This window comes from Triplophysa rosa, linkage group LG9 (genome assembly GCF_024868665.1).
Source record: "Triplophysa rosa linkage group LG9, Trosa_1v2, whole genome shotgun sequence".
Classification (NCBI taxonomy): Eukaryota; Metazoa; Chordata; class Actinopteri; order Cypriniformes; family Nemacheilidae; genus Triplophysa; species Triplophysa rosa.
The window spans coordinates 21303935-21324618 of record NC_079898.1 but is presented as its reverse complement, the minus strand read 5'-3'; the positions used below and the strand labels follow the sequence as shown (position 1 = coordinate 21324618).

Here is a 20684-nt window from a genome sequence, read left to right as displayed (position 1 = left end):
GTTCTGTTTAGCTGTTATTGTTTATTTCTATAGACCAGCAGTTGTGTTAACAGGCTAGACTCGTGAGATAATGAAACTATGCTCTTCCGGATGTGGAAGGTCAGAGGTGACATGGGAAATCAATAAAGCAATGTGAGGAGTGCGATCACATTTTAAAACTGGTTTTACAGACACAGGGCTAGAAACGCAATCATAGAAAAACAGGAAATATAGTATCTTTTTTTCTTGTACAGTCAGATTTAATGTAGTGCAGTCTATATTAAATGATATCTAAAAATCATCATTCACAAATGATGAAAAAGTCATCACAGTCTGATTATAGATGTTCCTTTGGATGGAAATAGTAGGTTATACTGTATTATCTGCCCACTATAGATTGTTGTAGGACAATACAAATGTTTGATGTGTGTGTAGAATAGGACATTTCATTATGGAGGTTTAGTTCAGGAATGAGTACAGAGTTTGACCTACATTCCCTCTGATTCCGGTTAAACAGCTGGACTAATCCACATCAGACCTTTGTACGCACTAACACACATACAGTGTTCTTGGGCAAAAAAGTGCATTTTACATTTTTTGATTACTCTGCAATATCTGCTTGTATTATTTTATATTATTTTAAAAATATTTTTCTGTATATATATTTCTGCCTTTCTTTCTATATCTCTGCATGTCCGTCTAGTCATCCGCCTGGTTTTCAACCACACACCATAGTTAAAGGAACAGTTCCCACCAAAATAAAAAATCTTCATTTACTTACCCTCAAGTTGTTCCAAATCTGTATGAAATTCTTTGCTCTGATAAACAAATAAAAATATATTTGAAAGAATACTTGTAAGCAAACAGTTCTCGGCCACCATTGATTACCATGGTAGGTAAATTTCTTTGTTCTGTCGAACACAAAAGAAGATATTTTGAAGAATGTGGGAAAGCAGACAGTTCTGGGAGACTTTTGACCATTGTCATTTTTCCTAGTCAATCGTGGCCATGAACTGTTTGGTCACAAGCATTCTTTCAAATATCTTTCTATGTGTTCATTAGAACAACAACATTTATGCAGATTTGTAACAACTCGAGGATGAGTAAATGATGACAGAATTTTTGACTGAACTGGCCCTTTAACTATAGTTGCAGTGTAAATGTAATTTGAAGTAATCCTAATGTGTTCATGATGGATAGCCGCTTTAAAACTAAGGAAATCATTGTCACTGATGTTTGTGTGTATGTTTGTGTTATTGCATATGTGCAGGTGTCGTGTGCTTACGGATCTGTCTTCTTGTGGCCATTAATGCTCTGTTTTATCTTTGTTTTTCTCCCTGACCAATAAAAAAAGTCCCAGAACCAACCTGAATAAAGAGGCTATAATATAAGATATTGCATCCAGAGTATGTCAGAGCATTATAGCAACCGAGGGAATAATTTTATTGCAAATCCTTTTTTTGCAGAAGTGGGAGACCTGTGAGACCGGACTAGCCGATCAGGCTCAGCGCCTGGAGGAGTTGAGATCCAGACTGAAGCAGTCGATCCCAGATCAGCAGAAGGAGATGGAGGAAGAGCATGTCCTTCTAAAGGTATGATCACTTACACAGGTGAGCTGCGTTGGTTCCTCCTCAGGTCAAAAAATGTATGACCTCTTACATCTTACTTTTTTTTCATAACATGAAAAAAGGAACAAATATCCTAACCTACAGGGGAATTTCATACATAGCTGTGCAAGTTTCATGTTTTATTTTGTTTATTTTTCAATATTGCAATATTGACCAGTTGACCAGCCTGTACATAATTTAACAAATAGCTATTGCAAGGTTAAAGGGAAAAAAACTGCAAGCAAACACAACATCCACTGTTTGTGTTACATGACACATTTGGATTTAACATCCTGTGTGGTGGTATAGGCTTATACAGCTCTGATCCTTCTCTCGTGCTCTCTCTCTCTTCCCCTCCCCCTGTGTCCTGTGGGCTTTAATCTTGCTGGGCCAAAGAGAGAGAGAGAGAGAGAGGGTGATTCAGTGGTGTTCAAGTGTGTGTGTGTGCGTGCGTGTGTGTGTGTGTGTGACGGTGCTGTGTTATGTTATGCAGGAGGTTCAGGATTGTTTGGAGGATTGGGTCGTCAGTTTGTCCGAGCTCAGCACCATGAAGACGGACCTGTCCCAGTACATCCTGACCGATGATGCTCTCCTCCTGCAGGAGCAAGTGGAACATCTACACTGCCAGTGGGAGGATCTCTGCATCAAAGTAAGATTGTTATCTCTGAAAGTCTGTGTGTGTAGTTTGAGGAATTCTTTATGTAAAAAGAAAGACTATGTTTATTAAATAGTAAACCTAATTCTGTCTTTGACATTTACAAGTGTATATACATACTAAAGAGAAAGATTATGATTACGGCATACTAAATATATCAAATCTATTTTAAGTTTAGAAAATAATTCATTTAAACCTTTATTTATGCCTCAAAAGAAGGTTTTTGAGACTTCTTGAGACAGTTTTGTGTAACTATCACACAAACGTGTAACACACACAAATACAGGCATGTCAGCTATGTTAAATACAGAGTGTGTTCACAGTGTTGTTATTACTCAAGAAGCGGGTGTGAAGGTTTCTTTGATGTTTTTTTCATCAGTGCTCATTGATTCAGTTCTGTCTTTGTTTTAAGTTTCTTGAAGTAGCATGTGGCTTTGGTGGCTGTTGTATTGATTTACTTTCTGAGTGTGTGTGTCACTCATCAAGCCGAATCAGTCAGCTGTAGTCTGCTGGGGTCATGTTTTAGGGGTCTGGTGTGAGTTTTGGGGTCTTTAACACTGGAATGAGAGAACAGATGGTAGAACGAAGCAGAGGGATGAATGGAAGCAGAGTTCTATAGCTCTTTGTTTTGGAAATTACTCTCAGTGTGTGTCTGTCACACGCCGAAGTGTGTATGTGTGGGGGGGAGTTGCCTGGTAACCAAGGCGTCCACATGTGTCAGCTGTTTGGGTTTTAAAACTTTCTAATGATGTGAATGTTTGGTAAAAGTTTTGGACAGAATTAAAAGTTATAGATTTGCAACATTATTGCCACTTTTTAGACATATTATAGACTTTGTGATTATGATTACTGTAGATTAACCCACCCCCCTGATTCCAAAAGAACACTACTTTTAGAGGAAAATCACAAAAACATTTTTAATATGGCCATTAAAAGTTGATGGGTTTAGTTTAATAATGTGTGTTTTAGCCCTTAATAAATCTGTAGATAAAGATTCATATTAGTCCTTGCTGTGTAAATATGAAATTTTACATGTTTTTGCTGTCATATCTCTTATGTATTATCTTTCTCTCTGTGTAGGTGTCTATGCGTAAGCAGGAGATTGCTGACCGGCTCAATGCCTGGATCATTTTCAATGAGAAGAACCGTGAGCTGTGCGAATGGCTGACACAGATGGAAAACAAGGTGGCACACAGTGCCGAGCTCAGCATCGAGGAGATGGTAGAAAAACTCAAGAAGGTGAAATGAATCACCAATCACTCAACCCTAATAAACATAAACCAACCTCAGATATAATGTACACATGTTCCAGCATTCAGTTCAGGCTGTTTTGTTAATCTTTAATGGACATTATTACACATTCACTTGGTTGTTAACGTCTGTCTTTAGTTGCTTTAGAGTGTCTATAAGCAAACCAACCAACATCAAGAACTGTGTTTAACTGAAACGTGTGCATTTTTATGATATATTTTTTTGCCTAATAATTTGTTCAATTCTGTTAGTATCATAGAAATTGCTTAGTTCTTAATCTTTAAACTAGAGGCATATGAGGTTTAAATGTTTTAGTTGTACTGCATAATAGGATTGGACTGGAATTTGCTCTTTGTGAATGTCTATGTGAAGAGTTCTAAATACACTATAAAGATATTAATCTCTATTACTTTTCCACACTGCAGGACTGCATGGAAGAGATCAACCTCTTTAGTGAGAATAAGACGCATCTGAAACAGCTTGGAGAACAACTCATCACCGCTAGCAACAAAACCAAAGAGACAGAAATTAACGAAAAGATCAAGGACATTAATGACCGCTGGAAGCATCTGTTTGATCATATAGAGGCCAGGTAAGAATTACTGTGTTTCTCAAGCGTGTGACTTTGGTCATGTGACACGGACTGATTTGTGTTGTGAGAAGGAAATGAAAGGAAACTTTGATCTGTTACATGTCAATCCTGAATCACACAGCAGTACAAATAGCAGTGGAGCTGGGAAATGCATTTATTGCCACATAAAAAAACTGATTTCACTGATTTGAGTTTGTTTGTACTGTATATTTGAGAGAGACAGTCAAGGAGAACCAAAGTGACGTAGATGTGGATGTGCACATAGCACATAGATGTGGATGTGCATTACGTCAATACAGATGGACAGTCACTGTGGAGCGTGTGCTGAGGGAGGCGGGGAGGAGTGGTTGTTTTATCCTGATCTTCATTTGATTGACAGCTCTCTTATTAGACTGATGGTGGCTGTAACTTCCTATGGTATATACTGTAGCATATTTAGTTTGTTTTGCAAACAGGTGGGCTGACAAAATCATGGCTTGATGCAACTATTTTTATTGTAGTTCACAGCGGATTCCTTAGATTTTAGAGAGGATTAAAACGCCAGTAGCTTTGTGCCACTGATGCCACGATGTAGAGTTTCGCAAGTGCAAGGAAACACTAAAAGTAGCTTTGTGGATCAGTAGGTAAACAGGCACGAGACTGTCACGTCTGGCCTCACCTTGAGCTGAAGCTTTACACCCGTCAACAATCCCATCAGCCCTTGAGACTCCACACTACGGAATATAACCAATGTACAGTAAAGCCGCGGGAAAAAGATAAAGAGCCCATTCCAAATTTTTGTTTAATAAGCATTCTTAGATGTATTGTGGCCATTCCAGTTCAGTGTCTGTTGGATTTCAACAAAATCAAACCTCAGGGTTGACATGAAGTCATCCAACAGCAATGTGAAAGACTGACAGCATGACAAGACACATGAAAACTGTGATAAAAATCAAGGTTATCACATTAAGAATTACATGAACTTTTCCTAAATACATGTTCAAATATTACCGTTTTATTGCTTAAAAGTGAATATGAACTTGTTTTCTTTGCAGTATTTGAGGTCTGAAAAAATACAGAGCATTCAGTTATTTTGACCTGTTTCTCCAGTTTTTAATTTTCTGTAAATAAATGCAAATAGAAACAATATTTTTGCTTGAAATTTGCGAGAAATATTGTTGGTATGTCACAGAATCAAACAAAAATGATAATTCTACCTAAACACATACCTATAAAAAGTAAATTCAGAAAAACTGAAAATAAATTTGAATGGTCTCTGCAGCTGTAAATGCATAGATCTACAGTTTGCTGGATTTGACAGCTGTGGACTTGTGTTGAGTGCAAATATATAAACATATAAAATATACATTTTGTACAATATAAAAGTCATTATGTCTTTGGAAAGTCCCCACAATGTATCAAAACAAAGGTGTGTGAGAGAGAAAGAATATGTCTGTGCTGATAAATCTGTTGAAGTCATTTGTTTTCACTGTGTCTGAGGTCAAAGTTCACAGCTTTGACTCCAGCATGCCTGTGCATGTCTCAGCTAGCCTCGCTTATCTGTATCTCTATGGAGTGATCAGAGATTATTTTCAACATCTTTGAGTGTCTGTCTGTTCAAATCATTTAAATGCTTTACAAGTGAATATATTTGTATGTGTGCGCCTGCGCAATTTATCTGTAGATTCGGCTCATGTGTGATGGAGACAAATCTCTAAGAAGGATTACAGAAGTTGACACAGACTCTTCCGACTCTTTTGTCACTTAAAATCACAACAGAGGTCACCCCGGCATCTGCACCCACACACAGCAGCTGCTGTCTGCTAGCATGGGCCTTTGTGTCCACTCGCCATCCCATAAGTCTGCTGTCTACACTTATTGTGTCTCTCAGCCAATCAGCAGAAAGCTCTCCTGCCATTGGCTGAGTGACAGCAACCTTTATATTCTTGAACCTTTGGCATCTTACAAAACTCTGCCCAATGTTGTTGGACAATGGGGCAGATGTTATGTTGAAAACACCCCCGCTGAACACACACACTCCAACATCAAAAGTGTAAAACATCATTACCAAGTTTCTCACATAACAAAGTTTGATAAAACACTCCCTTTTTTAGGACCCATTTTACACTACTGTGTGTTTGTGTGTGAGGGTCCCACACGTGATTGGATGAGGAAATTTGTTTTCCGTTGATTGTCAAGGCAAATTGGTTGTTACCGTTCCACTCTGAGATTTAGACACCTGTAGATGGAATAACAAGATTTGACATAATCTTTATTCGCCCGTGACTATCATCCCGAATAGAGATCACTTTGAGTGAAGCGCAGGAGAATACAGATAAACCGTGAATATGGAGAAATTACATGAAACCCATTAGACGGGTAAAGTGCGCTCTAAATCTTCCAGCCCCCGTGAACCCCCCTCTTCTTTAGGATTGAAAGCAACAAGCAGCTCTACGTGAGGCCCACCCCAATGTGGTTCCCCTTTTATTTAGCTCCTTTAAATTTGATTGTTTGCGGACTTAAAAGATCAGTTCACCCAAAAATGAAAATTCTGTCTTCATTTGCTGACCCTCAAGTTGACCCTAAATTTCTTTGTTCTGATGAACACAGAGTAAGATATTGGAACGAATGCTTGTTACCAAACAGTTCTTGGCCACCATAGTAGGAAAAATTGCTTTGTAAATTTCTTTGTTCTGTTGAACACAAAAGAAGATATTTTGAAGAATGTAGGAAATCAAACAGTTCTGCTGCACTTTTGACTACCATTGTAATTTTCCCTACTATGATTGTCAATGGTGGCCAAGAACTGTTTGGTTATAAACATTCTTCCAAATGTCTTTCCAAATATCTTTATTTTTGGGTGAACTGTACCATCAATTATTACAAATTCTGCTATACTGGTATATTTTTACATCTATCTAGTGAGAAGATGTGTGACTTTTAATTCTTTGTTATTTAGTGGTTTCCATTGACTGTTTGTATATTCCTATTGAGATATTGGGTTAGTTTGTTTCTTGTTTCCAATGATTCCTAAAGTTCTCCCACACGTTGTTGTTGACCGGAGAGACTGCACAGGCTCTGCATTGGGATTGATAATCTGCTCAGGTTAGGGTTGGATTTAATAAAATTAGCCCATGGAACATAATCTCAGACCACAGAGGACTTCAACACACGTAGATTGCTTTATTTGGATTTACACAGTATCAGTACACATAGTGTAATGTGCTCTCCCATCATCCATCCTTCACTCCCATGTGTTTTTGAGTCTTGTTTGGACAATTAGTTTCAGAAGAACATGACTTGCCTGTTTATTGTGCAGCTGGTCATGCACATTACAGTACAAGATCACAATGTACGCTTATAATCAAACAAAAATTTAGAAAAGGCGGTGCTATATTTTGAATATAGTCGCTCCTGAAGGGTGAAGTAGAGAATGTTGACCAGTCAGCGTTAGGAAGTGGAGCGATGTGGTTTACAGTGCCAAAAACACAACAAATACAGTACATTTTTTGTTTCATTGGGTTTAACCAACCAAAAGCGAAATGTACAAGAACCCTCATGGGTGGAAATGCACTCAAAAACATTTTGTGTGTTGTCGTTAACTGAACACATCTCTGTGTTATTAGGATAACACAAACAATGTGTTAAAATTAACACATCCATTTTAAGAGTGTGGAGTCCATGGACCCCCAAAAACTGGGGAGTGAATTTCAAGGCAAACGTTCGAGTTCAAAATTTTGAGGATTTTCATCTTGTATTCATGTCATAGGCTCTAATCACTATGCGAATTGTATACTTAAATATAGGGATTTAAATATATCAAATGTTTCCTCAACTAGTGTCCCCCCACTGAATTCCGTCCATTTCCACCACTGGATACAGTATGTAACATAAGATGATACCACGAGACCCTATTGCATGCATACGTATACTTAAGTCTTCTCTTGGTCATACACACACAGAGAGGGAGGGAGGGAGGGAGGGGGAGAGACAGAGAGGGAGGGAGAGCGAGTGAGCTTGAATAATAAGAGAGGGAAGACCAGGAATGGTGTAATGTATACAGTAGCTGTGAGTCTGTGAGGAGTGTGTGTGATCAGCCGTTCAGACATGCTAACGCTAACACGAGAGAGTCATGGAGTTGCCTCACCGGTCTGTGAGTAAGTGTTTCCTAATCGCACACACACCGGGATGTCGTGTAAGCATGTGTGGGTGTGTGTATGAGAGAGAGAGGGGGGATGCTTTTGTCAGTGTGTGTGTGTACAGAAAGCAGCTACGAGTGTTCATGGAATAACACTAATACAAGCCTCAATTGCATGACTAATAAAATAATGCTTTGCATGGAAACACACGTTTCTATGGAGGACGTGCAGGATGAACGGAAACAAATGGTGCATGCTCTCACTGCTCTAACCAGAAATGCACCAAAACAGTTCAGGCTTTAAAAGCATGCAGGGTGCATGAAGAATCTTGCACGATGTGTTAATCCATAGAAAGATTCATGATTATATATTCTCATATCTCTTTATTAGTAACATTATCCTTCATTGCCTGCTACAGTTTATGCACCATATTTGAAAGAATATTCTCTGTTGTTTTATTTTAATTGTGTTTCCATTCATATTGTGTATTTGATCATCTAAAAAGAGCTTGTGTTTGATCACATGCTGCCGATTGTGTATGATGTCACTTCTTCCACATCACCACTCCGGTTTGTTTTGGTCGGTCCTCCATTGGAATGGTCACATGACTACGGAGGAATGCCACCATCCTCTTAGTCATATGACGTCACTCTTAGAGTAGTGTGATGTGCACCATTTGCACGCTCAGTTATTCTGGTTGCTGAACAGTGTATGGAGCGCAGCAGGCGGACCTGATTTGGGTCACTGCATTTAGTGAAAAGTGAAAGTGACTGTGGTACATGATTAGTATCACTGGACAAAAATGTTTCTTATGATCTTAAACATCTTTTGGCTTTTTTATACAAAAATATAATGATGCCGACATATTACTTTCTTTCCTTAGAAAACTAAATTTTAATTAAAAAAATATTTATTTTTGAAATTGATTACTTGGACCAAACAGTGAATAAATCATCCAGTAAGAGTCCAGCATGGATAGAAATTATTTAAAGAACTTATTAAACTTACTTTTATTAAAAAACAATATATCAAAACTTAAGGATGAGACCTTAAGAAGCTGGATGATAAAATGCCAAGTGTGTGATTTTGAAAAGTTGGCAAAGGGTGCCAACTTTGAAGATGGTAAAATATAACATACAGTTCATTTATGTTGGATTCTTAAATTTAGAATATTATTCCCAGTTACAGTTGTGTTATTTTATGGTTTTGATGGGTTTGCTATAATTCTAAAATGAAAAAATATAAATAAAGTGTCAGGATGAGAAAGTGTAAATTATTATTGTTGTTATTAAATATAGAATAAAAATGTCTTATTTATATATTTACATTTAGTCATTTAGCAGACGCATTTATCCAAAGCGACTTTCTACTGGGGTTAACAATGGAAGCAATTGGAACAACATAAGGACAAAAAAAAGCATAAGTGCAATAAAACTGGTCTCACAAAGCATACAGTATACAGAGCTAAGTTTTATATATATATATATATATATATAGAAAGAGGTAGAAAAGAGATAGAAGTTAGAACTGATCGGTCAGGTGCTGACGGAAGAGATGTGTTTTCAGTCGCAGAGGGTCATATATACCTTTATGGCAGTAGCTTTACTAAATAACTGACTGAGGAAGAAATAGATTTATTGATTATTGCTTGTATTTCAGGGTGAGGAAGCTGAAGGAGACTTTAGTAACAGTCCAGCAGCTTGATAAGAACATGAGTAATCTCCGATCCTGGCTTTTCCGTGTTGAGGGTGAGCTGGCAAAACCCATCATTTACAACATGTGTCACAGTGATGAGATACAACGGAAACTCACAGAACATCAGGTAATCATCATCCTTAATCCACTGGTTTATATAGAAATATCTAAGCTCAGAGGTCATGTCTATAACGTGTTTCATGCTAAAAAAAATGTTAAAATATTAAATAGATTCTACTATCTTAGCATAATATGGAGACACAATAAGCATCATGGCAACATGTAGCTGCCTGTAGCATTTTTTTTTTGTCTGCTTATTTTCATAATGAATTATGAGGCTGATTTATCATTGACACAGGATTTCTAGGTTAGCTGATTATTTTGTTAGGTTTGAGGGTGATGTTGTTTGTTTTTAACCAGGACTTGCAGAGGGACATTGAACAGCACACAGAGGGAGTGACGTCTGTGTTGACCCTCTGCGATGTTTTGCTGCATGATGCAGATGCTTGTGGCAGCGACGGGGAGAACGACTCCATTCAGCAGACCACGCTCAGCCTTGACCGCCGCTGGAGAAACATATGTGCCATGTCCATGGAAAGAAGAATGAGGTCAATACAAACACACACATTCTGGCAAATATTTACATGTAAACATACAAACACAAAGGTGTCCCACTTTGAGACTCATTAAATGTTATTGAAATAGAACAAGCTCACACAATGATTTGTTTTGACCCCTGTATGGCACCCCCTGTAGGATTGAGGAGACATGGCGCCTGTGGTGCAAGTTTCTGGATGACTACACACGCTTTGAGGAGTGGCTTAACGCAGCAGAACGTACGGCGGCCAACCCAGCCACCAAAGAAGTACTCTACACCTGCGCTAAAGAAGAACTTAAGAAGTTTGAGGTCAGTGTGCTGATGATGTTCAGCTATATTTAAAATGTAATCGTGATGAAACATAACATGTTTAATGCTGTGGTTTATATTTGCAAATGTATTTAATAAAAATAAGAATTCATTTTTGTTTAGGAGTAGCCTGACATAATCGATTTAACAAACTTTTTTGTAACATGCTCGCAGGCATTCCAGCGTCAGGTTCATGAGCGTCTCACACAGCTGGAGCTTGTAAATAAACAATACAGACGTTTGGCACGAGAGAATCGAACCGACGGTGCCAGTAAGCTAAAGTTGATGGTACACGAGGGAAACCAGCGATGGGACACGCTACAGAAGAGAGTATATGCGGTGCTCCGCAGGTTAAAGGTCAGACTGCAGTCAAAGTGTATATTACACCATTAAGACACACTTGACTGAATTATGTTTTTCATTTTGTTTGTTTTTAGTCAAAATATAAACTCTGCCTACATACTAAATATCTTTTTGTTTTTTAGGTTCGAAAATGATGTTGATGATAATAATAATAAGGAATAAGTTCATGCATCTAAACTTCTTTTCTCCGCGTAGCACTTCACATCTCAGCGTGAAGACTTTGAAGGGACGAGGGAAGGCATTCTGGTCTGGCTGACTGAGATGGACCTTCAGCTCACCAATGTGGAGCATTTTTCAGAGAGCGACATCCACGAAAAAATGCGGCAATTAAACGTCAGTACATTTTGATCTCACCTGAAGATTTTCATATCAATGTTTGTGTCGTGGGTCAGTCGGAATGAAGATTAAAGAGACTTTTTACTTCATTACTACAGGCATTTCAGCAGGAGATCACTCTAAATACCAATAAGATCGATGCTCTGATCGTGTTTGGAGAGAATCTGATCCAGAAGAGCGCTCCACTGGACGCTGTACTCATTGAAGACGAACTAGAGGAGCTGCACTCATACTGTCAGGAAGTGTTTGGAAGAGTCGCACGATTCCACCATCGTTTGATCAACAGACGGCCGGTCAGTTTGGAGAATCATTGCAAATATTCATATGCATTGTTTTGAATAACTTTGTGCAGTTTCAAATTTTCACATCACGTCTTTACAGTTTTGAGTTTAAAACTAATCACTATAAGTGCAGCGAAGACATTTTTCTCTGGAATTCCAACATAACTTGACTCCCTTCTCTCATCTTTCTTAGCTTCTGGACGAGGACAGGGATTTCTCAGACAGAGACACGGATCCTGAGGACTCGGCCGAGTTGAGCGGGCTGTGGGAGAGGGAACTGGAGGAAGACGAGGCTGATATGGGCTCCAACGTCCTCATACCACCCGTTCTGGAGCGCTCTGGTCGTGAAACTCCTGTCAGTGTGGATTCCATCCCTCTGGAGTGGGACCACACCGTTGATGTGGGGGGATCTTCATCTCCAGAAGATGATGAAGAGTTGACGTACTACAGCGCTCTATCAGGTATGAAAACAATATCGTGAAGTTGATGCAGTCCCACCTAGAGCATTTGACTCGAATCCTTCTCCTGTTACTTTGACAGAGTGACAGAGATGTGTAATCTTATAAAGTAAATCTGGATCTCTGTCTCGCTAATCTGCATCTACATCTCTTTTTGTTATCTGCTGCTCTGTCAAACTGTATCAAGGTCTCTGTTATCTACTGCTATTTAAGGGTTTATCAAGATCTATCTAGATCTAGAGAGTGTACAGTATCTAGTATCTTGATCTTTTTTGTCTGATGCTCTGTATCTACTGTAAATCACTGTTATTTTCTGCTAGAGTGAGTGTTAGAGTAGTTCGAGTGTATCTAGATCTCTGTTTTATTTCTTGCTCTGTTAGAGCGTATCCAGATCTGTTACTTGCTGCTTTGTTAGACTATACACTCTGTACATCTCTGTGTGTTATCTGCTGCTCTGTTAGAGTGGACAGTATCTAGATATTTGTAATCTGATGCTCTGTATCTACTGTAGATCACTATTATCTCTTATATTTAGAGTGTATCTAGATCCCTGTTATCTCCTGCTCTGTTAGATCGTATCTAGATTGGTTAACTGCTGCTTTGTTTGACTATGCAGTCTGTACATCTCTGTCTGTTATCTGCTGCTCTGTTAAAGCGTATTTGGATCTTCAATCTGCTGCTTTGTTAAAGCGTATTTGGATCTGTTATTTCCTGCTCTGTTAGAGTGTGTCTAGATCTGTTATCTGCTGCTCTGTTAGAGAGTATCGGGACGTTATTTCCCACGGTTAGAGAGTGTCTAGATCTGTTATCTGCTGCTCTGTTAGAGTGTATCTGGATCTGTAATGTCCTGCTCTGTTAGGGTGTGTTCACATATGACGTGTTTGGTTAGATTAAAATAAACTCTGGTGCGATTGCTCTGATAGTGCGGTTTATTTCTGGAAGTGTGAACGCTGCCACCCGAACCCTGGTGCGCACCAAACAAGCGAACCGAGACTGCTGAAAAGATGGGTCTCGGTCCGCTCTTAAACAAACTCTGGCGTGGTTCCTTTGAAATATGAATGCAACATGGACCAAAGGCATCTAACAGAACCAAAAACAGGAAGTGATAACAAGATACGACCCGAAAATCAAGTGATTTCGTAATATAAAAGCAGTGTTTATTAGATCTGTGTTTGCGCGTATAACAGAGGAATTCTTGGCGCCGTTTTGACTGCTTTAAACACTTCATGAGGTCTTCACGAGTTACCGGCTTGCTAAAAATACCATAATATGCGCAGGCATACACTGAGCGTGTATAACCCAGCATAAATATATATATTTATATTAAAATGTAAACCATAAAATCTGTCCAATCACGTTGCGACTTTATACTTAAGCTGTTAGGTTCGGTATCTTTTGGTATTTCTTTTTTGGTCCGGACCAAGAACCGAACTACAAATATGAACACATCCTTAGAGCGTATTTGGATCTGTTATGTCCTGCTCTGTTAGAGAGTGTCTAGATCTGTTATCTTCTGCTCTGTTAGAGCGTATCTGGATCTGTAATATCCTGCTCTGTTAGAACGTATTTGGATCTGGTATGTCCTGCTTTGTTCGAGTGTGTCTAGATCTGTTATCTGCTGCTCTGGATCTAATATTTCCATCTCTCTTAGATCATGTCTAGATCTGTTATCTGCTGTTCTGGATCTAATATTTCCATCTCTCTTAGATCATGTCTAGATCTGTTATCTGTTGCTCTGTTAGAGTGTGTCTAGATCTGTTATCTGCTGCTCTGGATCTAATATTTCCATCTCTCTTAGATCATGTCTAGATCTGTTATCTGTTGCTCTGTTAGAGTGTGTCTAGATCTGTTATCTGCTGCTCTGGATCTAATATTTCCATCTCTCTTAGATCATGTCTAGATCTGTTATCTGTTGCTCTGTTAGAGTGTGTCTAGATCTGTTATCTGCTGCTCTGGATCTAATATTTCCATCTCTCTTAGATCATGTCTAGATCTGTTATCTGTTGCTCTGTTAGAGTGTGTCTAGATCTGTTATCTGCTGCTCTGGATCTAATATTTCCATCTCTCTTAGATCATGTCTAGATCTGTTATCTGTTGCTCTGTTAGAGTGTGTCTAGATCTGTTATCTGCTGCTCTGGATCTAATATTTCCATCTCTCTTAGATCATGTCTAGATCTGTTATCTGTTGCTCTGTTAGAGTGTGTCTAGATCTGTTATCTGCTGCTCTGGATCTAATATTTCCATCTCTCTTAGATCATGTCTAGATCTGTTATCTGTTGCTCTGTTAGAGTGTGTCTAGATCTGTTATCTGCTGCTCTGGATCTAATATTTCCATCTCTCTTAGATCATGTCTAGATCTGTTATCTGTTGCTCTGTTAGAGTGTGTCTAGATCTGTTATCTGCTGCTCTGGATCTAATATTTCCATCTCTCTTAGATCATGTCTAGATCTGTTATCTGTTGCTCTGTTAGAGTGTGTCTAGATCTGTTATCTGCTGCTCTGGATCTAATATTTCCATCTCTCTTAGATCATGTCTAGATCTGTTATCTGTTGCTCTGTTAGAGTGTGTCTAGATCTGTTATCTGCTGCTCTGGATCTAATATTTCCATCTCTCTTAGATCATGTCTAGATCTGTTATCTGTTGCTCTGTTAGAGTGTGTCTAGATCTGTTATCTACTGTTCTGGATCTAATATTTCCAGCTTTGTTAGATCATGTCTAGATCTGTTATCAGCTGCTTTGTTAGATTTTACTGTATGTAGATCTCTGTTATCTGATGCTCTGTATCTAGACAACTGTTTTTTTTATAGTGCATCTAGATCTTTGTCTGTTATCTGCTGTTATTCCAGAGTATCTAGATCACTGATATATTTTGCTTTGTTACAGTATCTAAATCTCGGCCTGTTTTCTGCTGCTCTGTTAGTCTATCTAGAGCTCTTATTTCCTACTCTGTTAGTCTGGACCTTTGTTATCTGCTGCTCTGTTAGAGTGCATCTAGATCTTATATTTCTGTCTGTTATCTACTGCTCTTTCAGAATGTATCTAGATCTCTCTGTCTTCCCCTTTTCTGTTGCAGATGTAGAAGTCACTGTGTGTTCTGAATCATTTGCTAAAGATACAGCTAAAGCTCTGAGGGCTGTGACCGGTAGGAATCAGCCTGCTGCATGCTTTTAACACTGTGCCTTCAAAATGCATATGTGTTTCTGATGTTTCAGCATATATTACACTACCTACATCATTAACCCAAGCCAAGCGCACACCCTAGTGGCCTACATTCTTTACTCCCACCAAAACCAGTTCATTTACATTTTACATGTATTTACTGATCTGTTTCAAGCAGCTGTCCACAGCACATTCTTGGTGGCTTTTGATGTTTTATGCTTGCAGGATTTGTTTTTTGCATGTGTTGCAGCACGACTGCATGTACAATGCGATGCATACAGGTTCACATGAATGTTTATTTATGTGTGGTTTGTGATCATCTGCACCTTGGCATTTTTATTGTGTGGCAGGGTCTGCATCTGTGACCACCGACTTCCTGCACGGCTGCTTGCCGTCATATTCCATGGTTACATCTCTCTCTCTTTCTCTCTTTTTCTCAGGCGGAAGGTCAATGGAGACATGGCACTCTCCAGACATGCCAGACAGAAAAGGAGGGAACAGAGACATGATGCACAAGGTGACTTCTTCACCTGCCGACAACAGCTCACAGTACTACCCAGAGGCCTATGTGAGTACACACATACACATACACAACACTACACACTCAGAATCAGAATTCTTATTGGCCAAGTAAGTTGCACACATGCACACAGATGTCTTGATTCATATCAATGTTTCTGCAGGATAAACTCATGTCTGAGTGTGCTGGTAACATAGACAGTATCAAGCGAGTAAAACTTATTCTGGATGAAGAAGAACTGGAGGATCATGGACTTACAGCCAGCTCTGCAGCAGATAGGACAGGTAACACATATTGTTTGCATCACGTGCACCCTCACTAAATTGAGTTTCAAAGATGGCTGACCTTTGCCCTCTGGTGACTTTAGGGGTCATCGAGCGATGGGAACTCCTACAGGTGCAGTCGTGCGATGTGCCGCAGGACCTTCAGCACTGGCACAAACTGAAGTCTGACCTCTGCGGTGCCACGACATGGCTGCACGCTGTGATGCCTGAGCTAGAGAAACTTCAAACGCTAGAGCCGAAAACCACCATCAGAGACATTGAGAGCAATATCCACAAACTCAAGGTACTGAGAGAGACATTCAGGAGCCGTAGAAACTGGGACAAAGTAGAATGAATTATTATCAAAGTTAATGCTTTTCATTATTTGCTTTTTAACGTGGGTAAAGGTTGACTTTAGTCTAATTATAGGCTGTTTACAGTTGCCAAGCAACATGACAACGGCTTTGGACAAATTTACAAAAAAATGATTAAGACTCACTGTGTAACTGATTGTTTTTTCTCATTAGGAAATGCAGAAAACGTTTAACAGCTACAAATCCGTGATGATTGGTGTTAATCTAAGTGGGCGGGGCTTCCAGCACGGAGATAGCACAGAACTACAGGAACTGCGTGAGAATCTCCAGTCAGTCAATCAGAAATGGGCACAGGCATGTGCGGCGCTGGACAGCTGGGAACGTAGACTGCATCAAGCGCTAATGGAGTGTCAGGTGAGGAAAACAACTGTGACGTATTTGAAAAAGTGTTTGAACGCAAATGACAATGAGTTTGATGGAAAGATAAAACCGCAAGGTATCACGAGAGGTTTGTTTTTAGACATCATCACTGGATGGTTTAAGCAAGCAAACACACATTTCTGTGCACTTTCACACGGCTGTACAATATTTTATCTCTGGATACTCTTACAGAATGCTCCGAGTCGTTGGTTGGCCACAAAAAAAAGAGAATTGTGGTTGATTGATTGTTTGTTTCTTATCTTTGGTACAAGCTGTACCAAAGAAATGCATAGAAATGTTTTAGACAAACATGAGGTGCTCAAACTGGGGGGTCCGCAGTCCATAGACTTGCTTGATGGGGGTCCTTTAAAAAATTTCTCAACTTTAAAGGTTCCCTAGCCCCTGTTTTACACTTTAGTTGTTTTCAAAAACAATTCTGTTAAGTCGCACACGTACACAGTGTCATTCAGCCTTTACGTTGTGTTTTCTCTCAGGAGTTCCACGAGACTCTTCATTCTCTGCTTCTGTGGTTAGCTAAAGCCGAGAGCCAGCGTTACATGGTCAACATCCACGACCAAAACACAGACCTCAGCATCCTCCGAGAGCATCAGGACACACTCAAGGTAAGTACGGGCATCTGTTAAACATTTGTGAAACCCCTGACCAGACTACCGGGAAGTCCTATTGAGAACCGTGTTTTCTGCACGTAGGCTGTTCAGCAGGACTTACTGTCTCGTGAGAAGGAGGTCTGCTCGCTGCAGGAGATCTCCTCTCAGATCTTGCTACAGGACCAGGGAGAAGACACGCTGGAGGCCAAAGAGAAGGTTCACGTCATCAGCAACAAACTACGGCTGTTGATCAGACAGATCGCACATGACCTGCAGACGCTGCAGACCAGACTGGTATGGTTTAGTTTCAAACAGATACATACCCGCTTTGTTTGCAGATTAGGCTGCGGTTGACTCCCTCCACACACACAAACACACACGTATGACATTTTTGCTGTTGTTTTGCAGGATTCATCGGTTTCTGATATGCGAGGGACAGTGTCAACACAACATCAGGTACAGAACCACTTCTTCCATTAAACGCATTTACCTTTGTGCCCGCCTCTGAAGAAATTGGATTATGTAGATTATACAATATGAACTAAGTAAACTTAATAATGCCCTTCATGCAGAACTGTAAATGTACTCTTTTATGTTGCTCCTGCAGATTGTGGGTTTGATTTCAACCACAGCTCGTCTGATTTGAGTACGCTACATGGACGGTTATTAGATTAAGAGACCTCTGAGAAACACAGACTCATTTCTCTCTCTCTTTCTCTACAGGATAGCGCAAGGGATGAAGCTGTTACACGGGGATCTCCCATGAGTGTAAAGTAAGCAGTAATAGTTTTTTTATTTGCGTGAGTGTGTGAGCATGCATCTGTATTCAGTGGCGTGTTTTCGTGACCCTGCGTGACCTCACTTAAATTGATGTCTTGGAGTACTCTTAACACTTCACTTTCACACACATTTGCTTAAAAGATTCTACATGTGCGATGGTTAACAGGTTAACAATTCACATTTTAATGATACCCAGCTTAAGTCATCTTTGTAGTCTACATAAAATTATCCTACATAGTGTAAAGAACATTCTGTGAAAATATAACCTTTATATCTTTAATATTGACTAGCATGTCAACAATTGAAATATCAGTGAATGGCGTAACTTTGATGCTATTATCTCATATAGACTTTATCCTGTGATTTTATAGACAGAGTCACATTTCATAATAGGCTATCCTGATTTTGCCAAGTGGTTGATGTCCTTAGGGCAACATCATGTTGACCCTGGGACAACATTTAAATCAACCAATCCGAATTCAGAAATAAATTTACAGTTTATTTTAATTTTAATCTTACAACCAGGATTAGATGCTTCTAGACCATTGTTTTTCACTTATCATTTCCCTCTGATTTTAGGAGTATCTTATGGTTAGGGTTGGGGTTTGTTGTGTGTTTAGGTTTTATTTATAAAAATGTTGTCCTTAGGTCAACAAAATATGTTGCACTGAGGACATCAACCACTTAACAAAAGATATTATGAAATAAATGGAATATACCTTCTGTCTCACATAATTGTGTGAATTGCATTTGGCAGATGCTTTCATCCAAAGGGACTTTAATGTTTTAGTGCATTTCATCTACAGTATATACTGTATTTATCCGCATGTGTTTGTTGGGATTCGAACCCATGACTTTTCGCAAAGCAGTGCTCTACCGATCAAAGTTTTTTCAACCTTTAATACTTTAATACATTAAATCTAGAACATTCTTACTTCGACTCAGGTATTTTTAAGCAAAATTTTTACTTGAGTAGGCCTACTAGCCTACTTTTTTATGTACTTAAGTGTAAAAAGCACCAAAAAAATGTAACATTTATTTATGAAATGTAGTGCAGTAAAACGTTTGATATTATGCTTAGAATGTAGTGAAGACACTCTGCTAAAAAAAAAACAGATAAATCACCAGAATAATGTTACAATATAATACAAATGTATTTTAACATGTAATTATGTTGTATATCGTTGCTGTCCTTCTGAAACCTCGGATGTCCAAATTCACTATTTTTCATGAAATGGAAAAAACACTGTACTTTTTAAATGATTAAACACTGTTTTGTCAAAGTTGACAAGTGCTTTTTAATACATTTTATTGGTTAGATATTTGCAAAACCCAGTGACAAACATAAAGGGTTACTAAAAATAGTTATTTAAGGCAAAAAAATACGGAATATGGAGATACGATGTTTCCGAAGGACAGCAGCGATATTCATCAGCATGCAGTAAATGAAACATGGTCAATCGTTCCCAACACTGTATTCCAAACAGTTTCTATTAAAACTATTATCATAAAATTCATTTGGTTCCACATTATAAAATACTGATGTAAAATTATGAATATAAAACAATTACAAATATATTTTATATTCTTGTAGTTCGTAAAATCTTCATGTCTGATGTTTATAAAGGGATATTAGTTGTAGATGAAGTACAGCATGTCTCTCTTCTTTCTGTAGGCGTGATAAGTCAGATTCATCCCCCGGAAGGCCGTTTCTGTATCGTGTGTTGCGAGCTGCTCTACCACTTCACATTATTTTTCTTCTCCTGCTGGTTGTGGCCTGTCTGGTTCCTCTCTCAGAAGACGACTACAGCTGTACTCTCTCCAACAACTTCGCCCGATCATTTTACCCCATGCTCCTCTATACCAACGGACCCCCACCCACATGAGAATAAACCCTTGTACCCTTGATTGTAGAATTGGAGGCAGGAAATGTATGTTTCCTGGTCACTTCTTGGATATATGTCCTGTATCCATGAGAGACATATAACTTTTACTGCAACAGTCAGGACCGTGCAATTGTCTAAGGTCTGTTGCTTACAGAGAGGGGTTGCTATAAAGCTATATGTACATGAAACCTCTCCTCAAGAACCTCTGTGTTTGAAATATGTATATGTATATATATATATATATATATATAATATATCTATCTGATGAAAGCAGGGGATGAGAAGGGGAATAAGATGGNATATATATAAATTATTTAAGAATTGGGAAAATACAAGGGCCAAGAAAGCCTCAGCAAAGGTGCACTGAAACTGTAGTATATCAGAAGAGACCCCATCAGCCATTAAGAGATATTTGGTCTTGGTCACACAATAAGAAATGTATTTATTTTTGAAATGTAAATGACACATTAAGTTAACTTATAGCTAATATAG

General features: G+C 38.9%; 1 protein-coding gene across 1 annotated transcript in view; it reads left to right on the top strand.

Moving 5' to 3' along the window:
- The window catches only part of syne2b (spectrin repeat containing, nuclear envelope 2b), a 103608-nt gene extending 83180 nt beyond the window's left edge, over nt 1–20428 (top strand). Inside the window, exons 110-130 of the mRNA XM_057341347.1 lie at nt 1446–1571; nt 2080–2235; nt 3322–3480; nt 3918–4084; nt 9862–10024; nt 10318–10505; nt 10654–10804; nt 10979–11161; nt 11363–11500; nt 11602–11796; nt 11978–12245; nt 15316–15384; nt 15842–15969; nt 16085–16205; nt 16289–16488; nt 16712–16912; nt 17413–17541; nt 17629–17820; nt 17935–17982; nt 18250–18299; nt 19982–20428. Of these exons, the coding sequence (XP_057197330.1) occupies nt 1446–1571; nt 2080–2235; nt 3322–3480; nt 3918–4084; nt 9862–10024; nt 10318–10505; nt 10654–10804; nt 10979–11161; nt 11363–11500; nt 11602–11796; nt 11978–12245; nt 15316–15384; nt 15842–15969; nt 16085–16205; nt 16289–16488; nt 16712–16912; nt 17413–17541; nt 17629–17820; nt 17935–17982; nt 18250–18299; nt 19982–20192 (3243 nt within the window). The 3' untranslated portion in view covers nt 20193–20428. The remainder of the gene's footprint in view (nt 1–1445; nt 1572–2079; nt 2236–3321; nt 3481–3917; nt 4085–9861; nt 10025–10317; nt 10506–10653; nt 10805–10978; nt 11162–11362; nt 11501–11601; nt 11797–11977; nt 12246–15315; nt 15385–15841; nt 15970–16084; nt 16206–16288; nt 16489–16711; nt 16913–17412; nt 17542–17628; nt 17821–17934; nt 17983–18249; nt 18300–19981) is intronic.
- Nucleotides 20429–20684: the final 256 nt, after the last annotated feature.